The 22,917-nt window shown below is 36.5% G+C and overlaps 1 protein-coding gene across 1 annotated transcript in view; it reads left to right on the top strand.

The window, feature by feature from the left end:
* LOC136150107 (nuclease SbcCD subunit C-like) overlaps window positions 1-22,917 on the top strand; it is a 140,989-nt gene that overhangs the window by 38,128 nt on the left and 79,944 nt on the right. The window contains exons 13-26 of the mRNA XM_065910879.1: window positions 139-243; window positions 1,955-2,008; window positions 6,328-6,432; window positions 7,028-7,081; window positions 7,568-7,672; window positions 11,131-11,184; window positions 11,835-11,939; window positions 13,014-13,067; window positions 13,597-13,701; window positions 15,829-15,879; window positions 16,746-16,850; window positions 18,418-18,471; window positions 19,452-19,556; window positions 21,419-21,523. Coding sequence (XP_065766951.1) covers window positions 139-243; window positions 1,955-2,008; window positions 6,328-6,432; window positions 7,028-7,081; window positions 7,568-7,672; window positions 11,131-11,184; window positions 11,835-11,939; window positions 13,014-13,067; window positions 13,597-13,701; window positions 15,829-15,879; window positions 16,746-16,850; window positions 18,418-18,471; window positions 19,452-19,556; window positions 21,419-21,523 — 1,161 coding nt within the window. The remainder of the gene's footprint in view (window positions 1-138; window positions 244-1,954; window positions 2,009-6,327; window positions 6,433-7,027; window positions 7,082-7,567; window positions 7,673-11,130; window positions 11,185-11,834; window positions 11,940-13,013; window positions 13,068-13,596; window positions 13,702-15,828; window positions 15,880-16,745; window positions 16,851-18,417; window positions 18,472-19,451; window positions 19,557-21,418; window positions 21,524-22,917) is intronic.

The following is a 22,917-nucleotide window of genomic DNA, read 5'->3' as shown; positions in this document are numbered from 1 at the left end:
AAGGTAATTCCGGTTAACACTCTTACCAGCAGCCAGACCTATTGAGAGCTGAGAGCTTGTTTAACTCATCGGGACAAGAAGTGTTTTTCTTATTGTATCTTTATTGAGTTTTTCTCACATTTATGTCTCTTTCGTAAGGTGGAAAAGTTGATGTCAATAATCTGAATCCAGTTCTGAGGAGCATGGGGATCAAGCTCAGAAATAAAGAACTTAAAAGTGTGGTGGAAAAGCAACCTATTGATGGTAAGCATTGAATTTCTAAAACTAGACTAATTTGTTTCCCTTGTAGCTCAGTTGGTAAAGAATCTGCCTGCAGTGCAGGAGACCCGGCCTGATCCCTGGGTTGGGAAGATCCCTTGGAGAAGGAAATGGTAACCCACTCCAGTATCCTTGCCTGGAAAATCTCATGGACAGAGGAGCCTGGTGGGCTGCAGTCCACGGAGTCGCAAAGAGTCTGGCACAACTGAGCGACTAACACACACAACACACAAAGACATTTTTAAGAATCATGAAGAATTGGTCTTTTTTTTTTTTCCTTATACACTACCATTTATTACATGATTATAGTCTACTCTGTACTATATAGAACACTATCACACCTTTGCAACTGCATTTGATTCTACACTATTCACGTGAGTGAATTTTAGAAATGAATGAGATGGACATAAAATACAAATGTTTACCTTTCTTTATACATTATAATGTTTGCCCCAATTCAATGACAGAATTAAATTACAGCATTAATATTTTATTTATGTTCACAATAACTCTGACCATAAGTCATCCACTTGAATTTTGCATAATGAGGAAATCATGGAGACTTTAAGAAGCATCCTCAGACAAATCAGTTGGATAAACAAGAAATCCAGAAAACATCCATATACCCAAACCCATGGCGTTTTTGAAATAAGCTGAAGTTAAAGAAAGTCAGATGTATTTCTGAAGTAATTTTATGCTTTTTGGGTAAATATTTAGGTTTATCTCATTTGACTCTCATGTGTGGTAGGTAAAAGGAATAACATATTTTGTGCAGGAGGTTATTATATAAACTATGAAAAAATACCCCCAAATGGGTCCTGTTTGGAATATCCAGGAGAAAAAAGCAGTATGATGGCAGGTTACCTAACACTAGGGAAAACTCTGTGGGCACTGGGAGCTTCCACGTTCTTTAGATAGACGTTAAGAGTGGTCAGATCAGACCAGAATCTCCAAGAGTGTCTTTCTTATTTTGGTTCCTGAAAGTGTTCCAATTGTGAGTCCCCACAAGAATTGGTCTTAAACTAAGAAGAAATCCTGTCTTTTGTCATTTTTATTCATCTGAAATTGTCATCCTGCTCAACTGTCAGTAGTTTTGAGGGGATATTCACAATGGTTTTATCAGTTCAGAGAACGGCTGGGAGAAACAAACTTGGGAGTAAGGGATCAATGAATGAATGAATAACAGAGAGAGCCAGAAATGACTGAGAGAAAGATATCCATAATGGGGAATAGTGGAACATCTTTAATATTTCTTCAAGTATCTAAAACAACCACATGTCATCACCATTTAGAGATAGATAAATAAGTTGAAAACATTAAAGGAAAGCTGATTGAGAATAGATGGAAGATTCAAAGCCCCTAGCTCAGAATCAGTGCCAGATGTAAGGTTCACCAAAAAAACAAACAAATAAAAACCCTGACTTTTTATAAATGGCATTTTTACCACGCTTGTAAGAAAGCATCTGAAGACCTAAGAACTGGATAATATATTTGTCGTGGTCAGACACTGTGTTTGAAGGACATGAGACAAACACTGTTGTTCTTACTAATAATGAATCAAGCATTCAAATCAGGAAATATAAATTTAAGGTGAACACAAATAATCTAGTAGAATATATAGACTTTCACTGGGGTCTAGGTCATAATTTTTCTAAGCTCTATGTCATTGTCTGAATTTTTATGCTTTGTATTACAGCTGATGGAAATGTTCCTCTGAAAAAAGTGATGAGTGATATCAAGGCAGTTACAGGCAAGTTAAAAGTTATAAGATTAAAATCCTAACTCCCCTATTCTATCACCCTGCCTTTCCACTTTTTGAGATCGGTATATCCTAAATTTTATGTTGCTTATTCTTCTTTTGAAAAATCATAGCTTTATTATCTAGGTGATAATGCAACAGACATAGTGTTTTCATTTTGCTTCATTCCACACTATAAAAATGCTCTCATAAATGTGCAGTATTCCCTAATCCTAACCCTAATAACATTCTAACCCTAAAACAAGTTCTATGTTTCATTTTTTATTTAAAGATAATTATGTATTTATGATTTTGTAGTTTATTATTGTAGTTTATTTCTTTTCATTGTTATATAAATGTTCTACTTGCAAATATGCCATAATTTATTTATCCAGTCTCCTGTATATGAATATTTATATTATTAGGCAGGAAAATGAAATTAATTGGAAAGGAAGAAGTAAAATTGTCTCTCTTTGCTGATGAGGTGATCTTATTAATAGATTTATATATAAGATATATATATATAAAACCACAAAGACTCCACCAAATACTGTCAGAGCCAATAAATTCAATAAAGTCACAGGATACAAAATCAACATATAAAAATCAGTTGCATTTGGAGTTTGATATCATCAAGATGATAAAGTAGGTGACCACACTCTCCATCCCACCACGAAGATCAACAATTAATTAGATATTCACCAACAGAGCAGTTCTAGGAGAGCTCAGGAGTCCACTTAAGAAACTAAACCAACCCAGTGGAGTTTAAACCTGAGAATAACTATGTTAAAGGGGTAAGAACAACTTGATTTTGCCTCTATCAGCACATCCCCTTGGTGGCACTGTCAGCACATAGAGGGAACTCCCCAGATAGAAAGAGTTCTCCTAGCAGGAAGAGAAGAATGGGGTAAATGACTAGCTTCTCCATCCTTTCAGGGAACTTCACAAAGGACCTGCTTTGAGGACTTCCCCTGGCAGTTCAGTGGTTAAGACTTCAGGCTTCCACTGCATGTTTGATCCCTTGTCAGGAACTAAGATCCCACATGCCACACTGCAAAAACAAATGAACAAAAATCATAGGACTTGCTTTGTTTTCATTCTACCCAGAGACCCAGAGAGGTGCAAAGCTGAGACATACAGAGACAGCTAGGAATAAAGAAGAGTAGGGCTTACCACTAACAGCAACACAACAGGATCAGCTTCAGTCCAGTGCAGAGGACTCCTACTTCCAAACACAGTCACATTACAAGGTACTGAGAATTAGAACATCAACACATAAATACTAAATGGACACAATTCGGTTCATAAAATGATATATTATTTAGCTTCAAAAAGACATGAGGACTTCTGTGGTGGTCTACTGGTTAAGAATCCACCTGCCAATGCAGGAGATACGTATTCGATCCCTGGTTCAGGAAGATCCCACATACTGCAGAGCAACTAAGCCTGTGCACCACACTATTGAGCCCACATGCCTGGAGCCCATGCTTTGCAACAGAAGAGGCTGCCGCAATGGGAAGCCCATGCACCACAGCTAAAGAGTAACCAATGTTCACGGCAACTAGAGAAAGCCCGCACACAGCAATGAAGACCTAGAGCAGCCAAAAAAATTTTTTTAACTTAAAAAGATGAACACATCTGTCGTATCAGTCTCTTCTTAAAAAAGAAACAGAAGTTAAGTACTGATATATTTTACAATGTGGATTAACCTCAAAAACATTGTGCTAAGGAGTATAATCCAGACATAAAAGGTCACGTATTATATGATTCCATTAATAGGAAGAGGTAATAGATCCATAGGGTCAGAAAGTAGGTTCATGATTGTTAGGAACTGAAAGGAGGGTACAATGGGTGATGATTATTTATTGAACATGGGGTTTCCTTTCCAGGCAATAAAAATATCTGAAACTAGAGAGAGTTGATTCACAACATTGTGAATGTACTAAGTGCCACTGCATTGCACACTTTAAATAGTTAATTTTACGTTATGAGAATTTCATCTCAATTAAAAGAAATCAACCAGGCACAAAAGTGGTATACAAAGATAGGAAGATGCACTGGAAACAATCTAGTCTGGTAGGATAAAGTACTTACAATTATATTATTTGAAATGCGAGCCTGAAGTGATGGTAAAAAGCAGATTTACTTTTAATTGGTGTTATTATTATTTCTAAGTTCTCTACAAATAATATACCCCCTATGACCTGTTCCCAGGGTGGACCTCTCCTACAGCCCCTATCCTCCCAATATGTCAGTGAAAATAATATGTGTATGATTTCATTTATAAGATTTGAAAAGAAGCAGAGCTAAATGACAGTGATTAAGCATGCCAACTAGATGATAAATGTATAAAGAAAAGCAAGAAATCATTGTCCAACTCTGTAATGACCTATGTGGGAGAATAATTTAAAAAAGAGTGGATATATGTATAACTGATTCACTTTGCCATACAACAGAAAGTAATAAAATACTGCAAATCAACTATACTCCAATAGAAAGTTTTAAAGTAAGTAAATAGCTCCAAAAATTTTTTTTGTATTATAGTTAGTATAGCATAATGCAGTCTTTCCCATTAATTTCAAAGACATTGGAATATCTAGAAAAATACTAAATTATATTTAGTAGCCTCCATTTAAGAAAGTATGGGACTATGTGCTACATAATAATACTTACAATCGATCTACTTCAAAACAAGTTTGGGAAAAATGATTAAAGGGGAATAGTTTTAACTCAGTTCTGGAACTTTCATGTTTCCTTCCAAATTGATTTGTAAGTTTAGGTATAGATATATAATATTATAACTGAAACCCAAACCATCATTTTATTTTTACATAAAAGTTCCTTTGAGTTCATTTTCAGACCATCCTAATAATCTCTCATATACTATACATTTAAAGAAAATGTTTCTCTAAATAGAAATGCCTTCAAAATGTTCATTATTCATGTAAATAAATTTATCAGTGCTTTGATGTTAAACCAAAAAAAAAAATGAAATCATTGTCCAAAAGCTAAGGATATAATTACCTCTTAAGGAATACTGTGAATAGGGTTTGAGAAAGATAGACTTCCAGAGTGCTATCAATGTTTTGCTATTTCTTTACCTAGATGGTAGTTACAAGGGTGTTGTTCCAAGTGTTTGTGTCTAATTGTCCAAAGTCAGTCTGTATTATCAGTATTAATTTTTTTTCATTTAGTTCAGTTCAGTTCAGTCGCTCAGTCATGTCCGACTCTGCGACCCCATGAACCACAGCACACCAGGCCTCCCTGTCTATCACCAGCTCCTGGAGTCCACCCAAACCCATGTCCACTGAGTCTGTTATGCCATCCAACCATCTCATCCTCTGTCATCCCCTTCTCCTCCTGCACTCAATCTTTCCCAGCATCAGGGTCTTTTCAAATGAGTCAGCTCTTCGCATCAGGTGGCCAAAGTACTGGAGTTTCAGCTTCAACATCAGTCCTTCCAATGAACACCCAGGACTGATCTCATTTAGGATGGACTGGTTGGATCTCCTTGCAGTCCAAGGGACTCTCAAGAGTCTTCTCCAACACCAGTTCAAAAGCATCAATTCTTTGGCTCCCAGCTTTCTTTATAGTTCAACTCTCATATTCATACATGACTACTGGAAAAACCATAGCCTTGACTAGATGGACCTTTGTTGACAAAGTAATGTCTCTGCTTTTATTTTTTTTCATTTCTTAGTAGCAATTCCTATATCTTCTAAAATATTTTCTAATAATAATATACTTCAGATCTTCACCACTGAAAAGTGAAAAATCAATATCAGGAATAAACAAACTACTGCTCATAGACCAAATCTAGCCCTCTGTTTATAAAGAAAGTTTTACTAGAACACAGTCACAGTCTTCTTTTATCTATTATCAATGGCTATTTTAGTGCTACAACAGCAGAATTGAGTAGCTTATATAGTCTGTGTTGCAGCTACTCAATTCTGCTGTAGCATTAAAATAGCCATTGTGTGAAATGATAAAAATTAGGATAATAGTCAGATACTTTAGCAATTTTGGGGAAAGCAGAGCAAAATTAGGTTAACTTTCCATTCTAGTTTATAAAGCAATTATCTAAATCCTCAGTTTACTGAGAACTGTGGTTTCTTATTCTCAGTGTTATGAAAGCAGGTCTTTCCTTAGGGCTATAAGTTCTAATTCTCTGCCCACTCTTGACTCCACTAGGCAGATTTTATTGTGCCTTTATCTTTTACCTAGTAGCTGGGGATAGTGATGTATAAACATGAACAATTTTGTTTCATATCTTTAAGTAGTTAGATAATTATTAATATTGTCAACTATACTCACCATTTCTGTTTTTGAAGGAGAAAAAATTAATGTAGAAGATCTGAAAAATATTCTGGAAGGTCTTGGGATAGAATTCACACCTAAAGAATACTCAGAGCTGGTGAAAAATCTGCCAGTTGATGGTAAGCATTTCAAACAAGATTAGAACTTTTGAGAAAGGTTAGTCTTAGGTGTTTAAAACAACTTAAAAAAAAACGTATACCTACTAGATATCCTAATTTAAAAACCACAGCAAAAAGAATGTAAGAAATTTTAGTGTGACTTTGTCCTTCCTTTGGAAAATGTAATTCTTTCTTTGGGAAACTCTAAATACCAACTCTATTTTCTTGAATCCTGCCATTGGATACAAAAATTCCTTTTATTATATTTGGTTCCACCCTCAGAACTAAAAGTTAAACTGAGAGATGTAAGGAAGAATATGAGGATGGGAGAAATAGAAGAGTAGGAGAATGAAGAAAAAAGTCAAAGAAAAGTGAAGGGAAGACATGTTCATGTTCCAGTTAAGGTGTTTGCTGCTAATTATTGGTTCTACAGTCAGACACAGCACTCTGAGAGTTTTCTTCTGTCCATAGTTTCAAAATCACTGGAGGGCAAAAATCAAAGTTATTTCTAAGACAAATCATTTTAAAGCATTTTTGTGAAATTATACCTTTGTATTGTCTCTCTTCAATTTCTGTATCCCTTTATCTGTGATGTCAATTGTGTCTTTTCTTACAGATGATGGGAATATATATGAAAATAGATTGCTAGATGGTGTGAAATCTTTCAATGGTAAGAAACATGATAAGAAGAAAGATGAATAAGATTCTTCTGCCTTACATTTGCATTAATATTATTGTCTAATTATTCTCTTGTGGATCTAACCACCTCTCACGTGAACTGATTCTTTATTTTTTGTTTTGAGTGTAGGTGCTTTTTTCAAATAGTTTTTCCTGCTTAGTAAACTTTGGCTTTTGTTAAATTTATTTGCAAAGCAAATCTAAAGTTGGGTCTATATAGAAAATGTGAAGTGAAGAATTGGCAGTAGTTTGGGGCATTCCATCATTGTAACTCACTGGAGAATGAATTTGTACTTTGTTAAGATTGTCCTCAAGACCATGCAGAAATTACAATTCTAATTCTATTTTGTTCACATTGTGCACTTGAACATTTTGGATCAGTGATATTTTTGCTGATAGTCCTGGTTGTATGGAAATTGAAATTTTCTCTATTGGAGAAGTCATTAAATTTCCCTTGTGTTCCCAACTGTTTCCTTAGGTGGGAAGGTTGATGTCAGTAACCTGGAAAATGTTTTGGGAAACATGAAAATCAAATTCCCAGATAACAAGCTCAAAGATTTGTCACAAAACCTACCAGTTGATGGTGAGCATCACAGATGATATTAGACCTTTTAAAGACATTTAGACTTACAAGCTTATGTTTGAAAATTTCTGGCACTAGATCTGTTTTGGTGATAATATCCCTTTTAAAATCTTCAAAAAGAGCCCAGTCCTAACATAAGAGACTATTTTGACTTAGTGTGTTTTCAGTGATCTCAGCATGCAAGATGGTACATGTGCTACAGTGAGTTATAGGAGTCTACTCCTTTACTTGAAAGAAGCTGAAGAAGAGCTTATTACCCACTGAGAAGAGGTTGCTAATTTCAGATTAAGTATATGATTTAAATTTACTTTAAAAATCATGTCACCCAGCTATACATTCCTATTGGAGGGGGTAATTGAGAAAACGTGACTCAAGGCAATTGGACTCAAAGCAAACTGGACTCCAGGCAATTGGAGGATCCTCACCGCCTCCCTTGTGCTTAGAACATGCACCATGTCCACTGTTCCCCCAGTGAGAGTTGTGTTCAAGGAAAGAGCCTTGAGAGAGCGTTGTGTTGTTGAATCCCATCTGGACAGTATACATGACTAAACCCAGTTAAAATCTCTATATAAACTTTTAAGATTCTGGTGGGCAGTGCAGAGGTCTACTTGTCTTGTGGTCACCAAAGGCAAGCCTCATATGTAAGTTTCCTTGCTTAGAAACCTTTCAACCACCCATCTGGAGTGGTCTGCTCTTGCTTTGGTCTTCCGCTGCCCTCAGCGTACAGGTGTCTGGTTTCAGATTTTACCTGGGAAGCTCCTTAGGTTTCAAACCAACAGTTCCTTTATACACTTGCAAATGACCAACTTCCTTATCCCTTCCCCTGTGTTTTGGCACGTGCTCACATTATTCATTCCTGACCTTATCTCTGTCTACATTAAGAACCTTAAACAGCAATATTTTACCTTCCTTTATTTTATCTATTTATTTGTCACTGTGCTGGGTCTTTGTTGCTGATGGCAGCCTTTCTCTAGTTGCTGTGAGCAGGAGCGTCCCTGTTACGGTGTGCGGGCTTCTCATTGCTGTGGCTACTCTTTTTGAGTACCACAGGCTCTCTAGAGCACCGGCTCAGTAGTTGTGGCTTGCGGGCTCAGTTCCCCATGGCATATGGGATCTTCCCAGACAAGGGATCAAACTCATATCCCCTGCATTGGGAGGTGGATTCTTTATCACTGGACCACCAGGGAAGTACTCTTTTTATTTATTTTTTTAATGGAGGATAATTCTTCACAACATTCAGTTGGTTTCTGCTGTACAACAGTGTGAATCAAGCATGTGTGTGCTTAGTAGCTTAATCGTGTCTGACTCTTTGTGACCCCATGGACTGTAGCCCGCCAGGCTCCTCTGTCCATGGGGATTCTCCAGGCAAGAATGCTGGAGTGGGTTGCCATGCCTTCCTCCAGGAGATCTTCCCAACCCAGGGATCAAACCAGGGTCTCCTGCATTGCAGGCAGATTCTTTACCAGCTGAGCTACCAGGGAAGCCCCAATCAAGCATAAGTGTACATATATCTTCTCCCTCTTGAGCCTTCCTCCCTCCCACTTCAGTTTATTATCATTCATATAATGCCCCATTTTAATCCTCTTACCTAACATTTACTGTGCCTACCTTCCCAGAGTCCAGAACTTCTCTGTGTCCATGTCTCTAGAGAATATATTTCTGGTTTTTAGGGAATGGGCATGGGGGCCAGAGGAGAAGAAGTGATGGTGGAGTGGAATTTGTACAAAATGGGAATAAAGGAAGGGATAATAACTAGCAGAGGAGGGGAAGGTTGTTAACTTGCCTGTGTGTACTGACTTGCCAGCAGTCCTCTTGATGTTCATTCCTACACCTTACCTGATACTCTGTATCTTGAAACTTTTTAGGATTCTTCTTTGTGAATTATGTCGCTTTTCATTAGTGTCCCCTCATAGGCTTTTAGGTTCTAGTTTCCTCAGCTCTGCTGAATTAGTTACCACTCTCCTACTTGCTTTCTAATTTTCAAATGTTTGTGAAGTCTCTTGTTCATGAGGATTTCGTCTCCCATGTTGTTGTCTTTTGAGTACATTTATCATTACTTTCCTATCATTTTAGTAAGGTTCTCAGGGAGAGGAGGAAATAAATACTTGTGGGTAGTAAAAGCATTTTGAAAAGCTACCCTAGTTAATTTAATTGATCAAATTGAAATAACTGAATAGAGGCTGAGATTCCCATTTAAAAATTGGACGGTGTAAAGTTTTTTAATCCTCAGGCTAGAGACACCCTCATTATGTACATAAAGAGCAAAGATAAGCATTTGTAAACCCAGATAGTATTCTACTTTCTTCAATGAATCACATTATCTTTCTATACATAATTAGATGTTATACCTTTGGTGTTGAATCTGTGAAACCAGAACAGATTTTCCTTACTCTCTCTGATAGGAAAGCTAAAAGAAAGATCAAAAGCTTTTTCCCACCTAGACTTAGTGAAATCAGTAATAAATGAAGGCTCTGTGAGCACAGGAACCATGTCTATGCTGCTCACTGTTGTGTGTGTGTACTCAGTCGTGTCTGATTCTTTGCAACCCATGGGCTGTTGTATCCCTCAGTAACTAGCACAGTGAGTGCTAGCACAATGAGATCTTTGACACCTGTAAATACTTGTTGAGTGAATGAGAAATAGAATTAACTAGATAATGTGTTAATTTAGCAACTACTCAAGACTCTCAGCAAGAATTTTCAGTTGTGTTAATCAATAGGTGTTAGCTGATTGTTATCACCAACATGGAAATTTAATGTAAAATTACATTCTGCTATATGTAGCAAGAGACCCCAAAGCATAAATCTGATAACTAAATATATGGGGAGAATGTACTGGAAACTACTCCAAAGGAAGAATAAGATTCCATAATAATGAATAGTATACTGGTTTTTTGGTAAGAAAATACCAATAATGTGCATAGTTTCTAGATTTTTTGTTTCTTGGCCTGAATGTACTACATCTGCAATTCTGGGAAATTATACTGATTGAAGAGATAATTCTCATTATGTTCCATTCTACTGTTTAATTTGAAAGTGTTTAATATTACTATGGGCAACCCTCACTTGTCTGGATGGGATACAGAATAAATAGACTTATTTTTTAATTTAAAGACTCTTATAATCTTTGATTATGTGATGAACATTACTACTAGAAAAAAATACAGTAGATTAAGCTAACTTGGGGATGATAGTATGGGCTAGTGATAAGTGGGGAAATAGGTAGACTTAAAGTTCCAAACTGAAAGTTTTTACTCTTGTTGCTGGAATCTGATATAGTAGATTGTGTAAAGCCACAAGAACAAACCTGAGGAGTGAAATTTTCATACGCATGCACGCAGAGACTGAGATACTAAGAGGGAAAAGAGAATAAATAATGAAATTAATGCTTAAATATTTTAATAATCTTTTTGAATCAGTCTACAATTATGTCTGTCTAAATTGTGGCTTATTTTTTAGTGTTTGGCAAGACTGATCTGCATAAACTGCTAAAAGAAATAAAGAAAATAACAGGTGAGCAATACATTTTGTGACAAGATATAAAACTAAAATGCAAATACTCCATGTTTACATACAGATGTAAAGCTGTTTTCTTATTTTGCCATTGATTTTTAACTTCTGTTTTTGTAACAAAGTTGACTCTAATGACATGAAGATTATATTGGATTATTTATGTTTTGGCAAAACATATCATTATTTCTCTATAACAAGTTCTGTATTCTCTGAAACTTTGTTATTTTGTGGTTTATTTCAATGGCCAAATCACCTATTCATTCATTCAAAATACTTATCTCACATCTACTGTAACCCAGTAAATGTTAAAGTAGAATTTTGATAGAAATACAAATAATGTGGTCAATGAAGATAATTCATCTTATAATTCAGACAAAATGAGAGAAAAACAAATTCTACCTGATGGTTAATACAATTTAGATTAGGTAGCTGCCTGTATATAACTTAGATCACTTTGCCTCCGATATATCCCTTTGCCATGAGCTGGGTTAACTTCTTTGAGGTCCTTAAGAGCATTAGAAATAAGTATTTTGTTTAGAATCAAAGAAATAACTTCCAAAAACTGTAGAAAACCCTGTACAAGCTTTAGACACTTCATCGTTTGGAGTCAGTAAGCAATTCTCATCTGTAACCATTCTCATCTTTTAAAGGAGAAAAACTTGAAGCCAAGGACATACACAAAACACTAAAAAACCTGGGGATAGAGCTCACAAATAGGGAAATCTGGGAGCTGTTGAAAATGTTGCCATTTGCTGGTAGGTATTTGATGTATGTATCTGTATATGTATCTCTGTGCTTGTATAAACTTCATTGTGAGAGCATCATAAAAATGGGCTCTTCTGGTTTTGTATTAAAAATCCAAAACACAAAAATACCAGTCTTTAGCTGTAAAGAAATTAGGCCTTTAACATTTAGGCTTATCATTTTGAAAAGCTATATCATCAAACCTGAGTCCTGCCATTAAGTGAAATAAATCAGAAAAAGAAAGACAAATACCATATGACATCACTAATATGTGGAATCTAAAATATTAACACAAATGAATTTATCTACGAAATAGAAACAGACTCACAGATATAGAGAGCAGCCTGTGGTTGCCAAGGGTGAGGTGGCAAAGGGGAAAGGATAGATTAGGAGTTTGGGGTTAGCAGAGGCAAACTATTACATACAGAATGGATAAGCAACAAGGTCCTACAGTACAGCACAGGGAAATATATTCAATATCACGTAATAATTGATAATGGAGAAGAATATGAAAATATATATATATGTACAATTGAATCACTTTGCTCTACAGTAGAAATTAGCACAACATTTTAAGTCAACTATACTTCAATAAAATAAAAATTTTTTAAAATATTACTCAGAAATGAATGATGCATTAGTAGGGCAATGTGAAAGAAAAGTCTAAATTAGCAAGAAGGTGGCGCTTATGGTAAAGAACCCATCTGCCAATGCAGGAGACTCAGGAGGCATGGGTTGGATTCCTTGGTCAGAAAGATCCCCTGGAGGAGGGCATAGCAACCCACTCCAGTATTCTTGCCTGGAGAATCCCATGGACAGAGGAGCCTAACAGGCTACAGTCCATAGGGTCGCAAAGAGTCAGACATAACTGAAGTGACTTAGCATGCACAGAGAAAGAAAAAGGAGAACTCAGAGTGGGGAAAGAGGTAACATCTGTTTCAGTGGAGAATGTGGATGTAGAAAATGTAGGAATATAACAAGACAAATTTTTAAAGTACGTAATTAAGAAATTATGTTCTTATTACCTTTTTTTTTTTTACTGTCAATGTAACTCTATTTTACCTTAAATGTGTCTTATTTTACAGATGATAAAAAGGTAGAGAAAAATGATTTGCTCAATCACATCAAGACTTTTCCTGGTAAGTGAGAATCACAATAAGAAGGAAAGTAAAACTAAGATTTGCAGATTTTACCTTAATTTTCAAAAGGCTTATCATTCCACAGTAATTAGATCATTGATCTTATTATTCATTAACCTATAGGTCTCCTTTAGATGCAATTACATCTAATGTGATCATTTATAGTTCTCTGATACAACAAGTTTCATATATACATATGCAACTTATATAAAAATAGCATTTGGGATTAATATATAAATAAAATTGTATATAATTTACATAATGTATAATTAAGTTCCTTCTAAATACACCTTTCTTGAAAACTATAGAAAGGGCCCCTGAAATGAACCACAAATATATTCTTGACTTCCACAGTAAGTCTTTATTGTGGAAAGTGTTGAAGACATTCCACATGTAACCCTAAACAGTTTTCTTTTTTTTAGTCATTATGCAAAGGATTATTTAATCTAGTTGCAATTGGTGCATGCATATAACCAGCATTTTTTAAAAATACTAGTTCCTATTTTTTACCACTTCATTCTTTCCTAAGGTGGGAAATGTCATGTCTCTAAACTGGAAACCATCCTGGAAAACTTGGGTTATAACCTGGAGAATGAGGAAGTTGAGGACCTGAGGAACCACCTGCCAGATGATGGTGAGCATGTAGTCATGGCTTTAGGGAAACTGAGCTCCTCTAATGAAACTTCCAAATGTGTTCATCTGGGAAAATTTATTACCTCAGATTATTAATATTTAAATCAAAGATCAGTAATCTGTTAAGCAGTGATTCCCACCTGAAGGGCTAAATTTTGATGGCAGTCAAAATTTCTCAATTTTGAGAAAATTGACAGACCTAAGAAGCAGGTAGAGAAATGAAACAGAGGAGCACTTTTAAGAAAAAAAGGCAAAGAAGAAATTTAAAAACCAATCAGAAAAAAAAAAAAGTAAGAATCTCTTAAATCACCATAAAGTTGCAAGAGAATTCCAGAAAATCATCTACTTCTGCTTCCCTGGGGCTTCCCTGGTGGCTCAGACAGCAGAGAATCCACCTGCAATGTGGGAGACCCAGGTTTGATCCCTGGGTTGGGAAGATCCTCTGGAGAACGAAACAGCAACCCATTCCAGTATTTTTGTCTGGAAAATCCCATGGGCAGAGGAGTCTGGCAGGCTCCAGTCCATGGGGTAGCAAAGAGTCAGACGACTGAGTGACTGATACTTTCACTTATCACTTTCTGTTTCATTGACTACACTAAAGCCTTTGACTGTGTGGATCACAACAAACTGTGGAAAATTCAAAGAGATAGGAATACCAGACCACCTCACCTGCCTCCTGAGAAACCTGCAGATCAAGGAGCAACAGTTAGAACCGGATATGGAATGACAGACTAGTTCAAAATTGGGAAAGTGATATGTGAAAGCTGTATATTGTCGCCCTGCTTATTTAACTCATATGCAAAGTACATCATGAGAAATGCCAGGCTGGAGGAAGCACAAGCTAGAATCAAGATTTCCAGGAGAAATATCAATAACCTCAGATCTGCAGATGACACCACCCCCATGGCAGAAAGCAAAGAGGAACAAAAAAACCTCTTGTTAAGTGAAAGAGGAGAATGAAAAAGCTGGCTAAAAATCAGCATTGAGAAAACTAAGATCATGGTATCTGGTCCCATCACTTCATGGCAAATAGATGGGGAGAAAAATGGAAACAGTGATAGACTTTATTATGTTTATTTTGGCTCCAAAATCACTGCAGATGGTGATGAAAGCCATGAAATTAAAAGACTCTTGCTCCTTGGAAGAAACGCTATGATAAACCTAGACAGCATGTTAAAAAGCAGAGAGACTTTGTCAACAAAGGTCCATAGAGTCAAAGCTATGGTTTTCCCAGTAGTCATGTACAGATGTGCGAGCTGGGCCATGATGAAAACTGAGCGCCGAAGAATTGATGCTTTTGAACTGTGGTGTTGGAGAAGACTCTTGAGAGTCCCTTGGACTGCAAGGAGATCAAACCAGTCAATGCTAAAAGAAATCAGTCCTGAATATTCATTGGAAGGACTGATGCTGAAGCTGAAGCTCCAGTACTTTGACCACTTGATGCAAAGAGCTGACTCATTGAAAAAGACCCTTAAGCTAGGAAAGATTGAAGGCAGGAGAAGGGTACAACAGAGGATGAGATGGTTGGATGGCATCACCGACTCAATGAACATAAGTTTGAGCAAACTCTGGGAGATGGTGAAGGACAGTGAAGCCCAGCGTGCAGTCCACGGAATCACAAAGGGTCGAACACGACTGAACGACTGAACAACTACAAAAGTACACAAATTAGATGAAGGAGTCAGCAAAGATTTTTGGTGTGTGTGGAGTTGTAAACATGAAGAAAGTGCTGTGTAAGGGTTTCATGTGGAAGTAGCCAGCTACAATATTTTAGGCAGGTGAACACATTGATATTACAGTTTCTATTGTGTATGAATCCTGTAATATTAATAGTAAAGTGGTTAACCATCATAGTACTCATAGATTCTAAAGTAGAACAGGCCAGATGGAAAGTAAGTCAGTCAATGTTTTTAAAACTTCCTATCACAATTGTGTATAGAATTCAATATTTTATACTATAATTTTGTGTTAACTTAATTCTTCAATTCCAGGCCCAGCTGGGGTTTATTGATAGAATAACTCAGGGTAAACTTCTGAATTTCAGTGTTTTGTTCCACAATATAAGGTCTTAGTAACATTTTCTGGGTCTAATGAAAAATCTGTGTCTTACTTGTACTTTATCCTACAGATGAAAAGTTTAAACCAAATACTCTCGTGCAAAATGTTGAGTCATTCAAAGGTGAGTGAAAGTTTTTACAGAAAAATCATTATAACAATATGTCGATGCTTTTCTGTTTTGCTTTTAAATATTTTATTCCTATCATACTGACATCATTAGTTCTTTTAGTATGTTAATGGTATCTTTCATTCTGTGATCTACATTAGTTTGGGGTGTATACTTTTTAGCACAACTATTATTTATCATGTCTTGGTAAAATATCTTGTATTCTCTGAATTTTTTCAATAATGCATATCACTTTTCCATCATCTAGACAGCCAAAAATCTATGTTACCACAATAAGTGGCAGAAAAAAACATTGGCATAAATCTTTTTATGAATAACATTACATAGGAACTTCCCTGGTGGCTCAGACAGTCAAGAATCTGCCTACAATGCAGGAGACCCAGGCTCAATCCCTGGGTCAGGAAAATCCCCTGGAGAAGGAAATGGCTACCACTCCAGTATTCTTGCCTAGAGAATTCCATGAGCAGAAGGGTCTGGTGGGCTACAGTCCATGCGGTTGCAAATAATTGGACATGACTAAGCAGCTAACACTTTAACTTTTATTTTATCACATGGGCAAATTAAAAGTAATATGAACACTGTCATTACAGACTTATTTTTATGACCATTTATATTAGTTGTTTTAGGCCTCTATACAGCTACCATTTCAGAGTGTCAATTTATCCCATTTTTATTAATGTATTCAAAAAATTTTTCTCTCTAGAATTAAGACTGAGTTCTATCTGATATTTTCTTAGTCTTGACTTAGCATTGGCCAACCCTGTTCTTAATCTTGCAATTGAACTTAGATGATGTTCATAATTTAGACTCATTCATCATGCTTAAGTTTTTCATCAGTCATTATTTTCATCTTTTCCAAGGAGCCAAGATTAATGCTGATGAAGTAGATGGTGTTTTGAAAAACATAGGGATAGAACTCACACCTAAGGAACGCTGGAAGCTGCTTAAAACTGTACCACTTACTCGTGAGCATTTATGATACTATTTTTGTCCTCAGAGGAGCTAAGTGTGAGTGTATTTATTGTTGGGGTAGGTAGGAATCATTAAACATCTATTCAGTATATATTTATATTCAACATGTTTAATGAGCCCTTCTTAGGTTATAGGATTAAAGACAAAAGTTCTTGCCTTCATGGAGGCTATTGTCAGAGATAGAGCTTACTCCATTGGGATTGAGCTTGAGAACATCATAAATGAATAAAGATTTTTAAATTGATTTTTTAAAATTTAATTTAGGATTTTAATCTTGAAATGTCTAATAGAGAAATAAGAGAGGAAAAAGAGGAAGTCAGGTTTAAAAGGGTCAAATCAGAGAAACTGAAAGTTTCAGCCTAGTAAAGAAAGTTTAGAACTTTCTCTACCCCTTCACTTTATTCTTTTTTTTTTTTTCATTGTATATTTTTATTTTTTCTATTTTTTTTTTTTTTAATTTTATTTTATTAGTTGGAGGCCAATTACTTCACAACATTTCAGTGGGTTTTGTCATACATTGACACGAATCAGCCATTGAGTTACACGTATTCCCCATCCCGATCCCCCCTCCCACCTCTCTCTCCACCCGACTCCTCTGGGTCCTCCCAGTGCACCAGGCCCGAGCACTCGTCTCATGCATCCCACCTGGGCTAGTGATCTGATTCACCATAGATAATATACATGCTGTTCTTTTGAAACGTCCCACCCTCACCTTCTCCCACGGAGTTCAAAAGTCTGTTCTGTACTTCTGTGTTTCTTTTTCTGTTTTGCATATAGGGTTATCGTTACCATCTTTCTAAATTCCGTATATATGTGTTAGTATGCTGTAATGTTCTTTATCTTTCTGGCTTACTTCACTCTGTATAATGGGCTCCAGTTTCGTCCATCTCACTAGAACTGATTCAAATGAATTCTTTTTAATGGCTGAGTAATATTCCATGGTGTATATGTACCACAGCTTCCTTATCCATTCATCTGCGGATGGGCATCTAGGCTGCTTCCATGTCCTGGCTATTATAAACAGTGCTGCGATGAACATTGGGGTGCACGCGTCTCTTTCAGATCTGGTTTCCTCGGTGTGTATGCCCAGAAGTGGTATTGCTGGGTCATATGGCAGTTCTATTTCCAGTTTTTTAAGAAATCTCCACACTGTTTTCCATAGTGGCTGTACTAGTTTGCATTCCCACCAACAGTGTAAGAGGGTTCCCTTTTCTCCACACCCTCTCCAGCATTTATTGCTTGTAGACTTTTGGATAGCAGCCATCCTGACTGCCGTGTAATGGTATCTCATTGTGGTTTTGATTTGCATTTCTCTAATAATGAGTGATGTTGAGCATCTTTTCGTGTGTTTGTTAGCCATCTGTATGTCTTCTTTGGAGAAATGTCTGTTTAGTTCTTTGGCCCATTTTAAACCAAGGAAGATAAGGATGTGTGGATGAGAAATTAGATAAATCTAAAAGGCAAATCATGTAACATTATTGTATTTATAAAATAATCTATTCTCTTCTTATGAATTGCTGTATCACATTTCTGTGTTAACAATAATGACTTCTCTTGTAGATGACAAAAAGTACTATCAAAAACGGTTGCTCCAGGATTTAAAGACTTTCCAAGGTGAGTGTTAAGAATAATAAGTCAAGTGAAAATGAAGTTTTTAACCTTTGTATTTCCTTTTGGAAGTCCTTTTAATTACTTAATAGTAGTAATAGCTAATTTCTCTTGAGTGTAGTGTCAAGCACTGTTCTAAATACTTTACATCTACTAAATCATTTAAGCCTCACAGAAATCTGTAAGTTAGCTTCTTTGGGGCTTCCCAGGTAGCTCAGTGGTAAAGAATCCACCAGCTCAGTGGTAAAGAGACGCAGGAAATGCAGATTCAATCCCTAGGTTGGGAAGATCCCTGCAGGTGGAAATGGCAACCCATTCCAGTATTCTTGCCTGGAGAATCCCATAGACAGAGGAGCCTGGAGGACTACAGTCCATGGGGTTGCAAAGAGTCAGATCGAATGAGTGACTGAACACACACACTCTAGGTACTTTTCCTAAGTTAGGTACCATTTTACAGATGAGAGATGTTAACTCACTTGCCTACGGTCACTCCATTTGAACTTGGGAGGATCATGATTTGAACCTACATTCTTAACTGCTCTATTGTATTGAACAGTTAGGTTATTAATCTTTTTTATTCCCCTTTATGACTTACAGTTCAAGTTCAGATAACCACTAGGTTATTGGGAGATAATTTACTATTATAATGACAAGTTTCAAACTTGGTAGCCAGAATTGTGGCTAGCATTTCAAACATGTTTCTCTATTATTGATAATAAATGAATGATGACTAATAAGTCTCATTCATTTGCTTTAGATGTCTATGACAGATTTTAGCAGAGTGCCTTGTAACATGTAAAGGAGATGTTTTTTTCTTCACAGTCCCCACCCTATCCCCTGCTACCTTGGTTTTCTATTTTCCTTGAACATCTGCACTGCAACTCTGCTTTTCTCCCTCCCATTAGGGTTTGGTGCATAACACTTAACTAAATTATTTTTATTTTAGGCATAATTTTAATCTTTTCTCATTTCATCTCTTAATCAAGGAGGAAATGTTTTAGAAAATAAACTAGGAACCGCTTTGACAAACCTGAACTATGAACTTGAAAATAAAGAATTAAATGATCTACGTAACTATTTGGAAATTGATGGTGAGTATTTAATTTACCACTTGCGACTCCTTTCAGAAGAGCCTTTGAAGTCTTCTTGTAGCATCCCACAGTATACTTGTTCAACTTCATTTAGAAAGTAAGAAATTCTTATAGAGTTATGATTTTCAAGGAGGAGAAATATAGCTTCTGATTATTATTAGTATTGTCAGAGATCCAATAAGGGCATTGGTAGATTAAGATTCAACTATGAAAAACAAAGAAACACTTTAGGAAAAAATAGCAGAAGCTACCAAAATAGATGTTGAAAAGGATCGGAGACTGACAAAGTAAGAAGGTAAACAGGATTTGGAATTGTTTGACAGGTAATAGACAAAGAGAGATTATCATTTTTCCGTTTAGCAATTACGAGTATCAGGTTGAAATTGTCAGTGATATCTGATTTGAGACCAATAATATGGCAGCAGAGAGGTATCTTTTAGGTGAAAAAGGTCATTTAGGAAAAGCATTAAAGATCTGATTTAGCATATTAAAACACCTTCTTTAGAATTCTATAAGATAGTTGAATATAAAAAAAAACTTCAAAAATCAACAAAAGTTTCTCTATGTAATAATGATAACTTAGAAAATTTCATGGGAAAAAAATGATCCTAATCCTAATAGCAATAAATATTTTGTCTGTATCTGATTATCCTTTGCATTTCAGATAGTGAAAAAGTTCCTCTGAACTCCTTGATGAACATAGCAAGTTTATTTTCTGGTGAGTGAGAAGTGATGATGAAAAGATATAAAATCAAGATCTTTTGCCATATGTACATGTCATATTTTAATTATATATTCCAATATTCTGAACATTCAGAAAACAGATCATGGCATCCAATCCCATCACTTCGTGGCAAATAGATGGGGAAACAGTGGAAACAGTGGCTGACTTTATTTTTGGGAGCTCTGAAATCACTGTAGATGGTGATTGCAGCCATGAAATTAAAAGACGCTTACTCCTTGGAAGAAAAGTTATGACCAACATAGACAGCATATTAAAAAGCAGAGACATTACTTTGCCAACAAAGGTCCATCTAGTCAAGGCTATGGTTTTTCCAGTAGTCATGTATGGATGTGAGAGTTGGACTATAAAGAAAGCTGAGCGCCGAAGAATTGATACTTTTGAGTTGTGGTTTTGGAGAAGACTCTTGAGAGTCCCTTGGACTGCAAGGAGATCCAACCAGTCCATCCTAAAGGAGATCAGTCCTGGGTGTTCATTGGAAGGACTGATGTTGAAGCTGAAACTCCAATACTTTGGCCACCTGATGTGAAGAGCTGACTCATTTGAAAAGACCCTGATGCTGGGAAAGATTGAGGGCAGGAGAAGGGGACGACAAAGGATGAGATGGTCGGATGGCATCACCAACACAATGGATATGGGTTTGGGTGGACTCCAGGAGTTGGTGATGGACAGGAAGGCCTGGTGTGCTGCGGTTCATGGGGTTGCAAAGAGTCGGACACGACTGAGCGACTGAACTGAACTGAACTGAATATTCTGAAATTACACACATTTCATTTTACCAATATATTGATGTTTGTTTTTAAGTATATATATTTTTTAACTATCTACAGTTTTAGAAGTATCATTTTTTAAAAAGAAGTCTATTTTATTATAAGCTGGCTGGCTTGTCCTCATTGTTTTAAGAGCACTAATTGAACCATTCTTTTGGCAAGGCTTACAGGAAACATCTACTTTAATTCCTTCTTGTGATGCTCTGCAGTTACAAAAGCTTTATTGTATCCTTTCTCCTCTGCAGTTACATCTGTAGCAAGTTAAGATAGTGTTGTTTTATTATAATTTTTTAGTTTAGAATTGTTATATATGAAAATGTTCACTTCTCATATCTCCCATCTTTTTAAAGGTAATAAGATTAATGCCAAGGACACACAACTTTATCTGGAAAATATAGGTATTGAATTAACAAAAAGCGAAAGTGAGAAGCTATTGAACACACTGCCATTGGATGGTAAGCATTTCAGACATTGCAGTGAATTTTGGAGAATCGTAGACTTATGCATTATGTGCATTACATTCTTGAAGTATAATTGTTTAAGATCATATTAAAAGTTAAGAGGTGACATCAGCAATGTGGCATGAAATTCATTCCTCCTTTTTATTTTCCCTTTTTAATCAATGAATTAGACATCCACTCATGAACCAAAGTGCCTTTGTGGGCATTTTGGCCCCTAGCACCTCACTCCCAAGGACCCTGGAAGAGTCTTGCCCATTGGACAACCTCTGTCTGGGCTGTAGAACCAACAGAAACAGCAAAACTGCCTAGACCCCTCTCACCACTGTCAAAATTGGGCAAAACTCGGGTGAGTGTTGAGCTATGCAGGCGCACATACAGGAGCATAATTGCAGGAGTCTAGCTTTCCAGAAGGGAAACCCCAGCACATCACTGGATAGAACAAAAAAAAAAAGAAAAGATTTGTGTTAGTACCTGGCTACTCCAGCAAGGCAGGACCACCAGAGAAATCCACTATTCCCCACTAGACCCACTAGTACTAAGCAGGAGCTCTGTGACTCTGGGGAAGGATATTGGGGAAAAGGCAAGAAAGAGTTTCAAAAATTAAAAGAGTTGAGCTCAGAAGGAAGTCTACCCATGAGCCTCTGGGAGTACCACACCCAGGGATCTCGCTACGGGGTTCTCAGGCATCCCCAAGGTCTAAGTGCTAAAACCTCCTCCTACCCGCAGTCTGCTGCCAGCTTCTAGTGCGGTGAAGGAAGATGGTCCCCAGTAGGACCAGCAACCACAGCTTGTGAGTGAGGAAGAAACTACAAGAGCTACAGCATCATCTCCTGGGAAACAGAAGATTTACAGTAGCCGGCCTGGTGAATTTTAAGATTTAAAAGCTTAAAATTTGGCCACAAGAGGGAAGCCTGCATACCTTCACAAAGACAATGGAAAAAAGATAGTAACACCATAGAACATAATACCCCATCTGAAAGTAACAAGAAAAGTTAAGGAGATATCTCCTACTTCAAATGCAAAGGCAGCAACACGTAACTACAAGGATGATGAAAAATCAAGGGAATATAGCTTTACAAAGAATAATGGTAATTCTCTAGCAGCCAAGCTCAAAACCATGAATATTGCAATCTAATTGATTAAATAATTCAAAATAATTATTTTGAAGAAATTCATACAAAAAAATCTCAGACAGAAAATTCAATGACATCAGCAATCAAATATATGAACAAAATAAGCTCTTTACCAAGAGGAAATTATAAAAAAGAACCAAACAAATTCTGGAGCTGAAGAATTCTGTGAATGAGATGAAGAAAGCAGTAGGGAGCATCGGTTGCAAGGCAAACCAGATGGAGAAAAGGAAAAAATGGCTTGGAGGACAGGAATTT

Source organism: Muntiacus reevesi, chromosome 18 (assembly GCF_963930625.1).
Source record: "Muntiacus reevesi chromosome 18, mMunRee1.1, whole genome shotgun sequence".
Classification (NCBI taxonomy): domain Eukaryota; kingdom Metazoa; phylum Chordata; class Mammalia; order Artiodactyla; family Cervidae; genus Muntiacus; species Muntiacus reevesi.
Note: the sequence above shows the minus strand (reverse complement) of the source record. Positions and strands in the feature narration are given on the sequence as shown.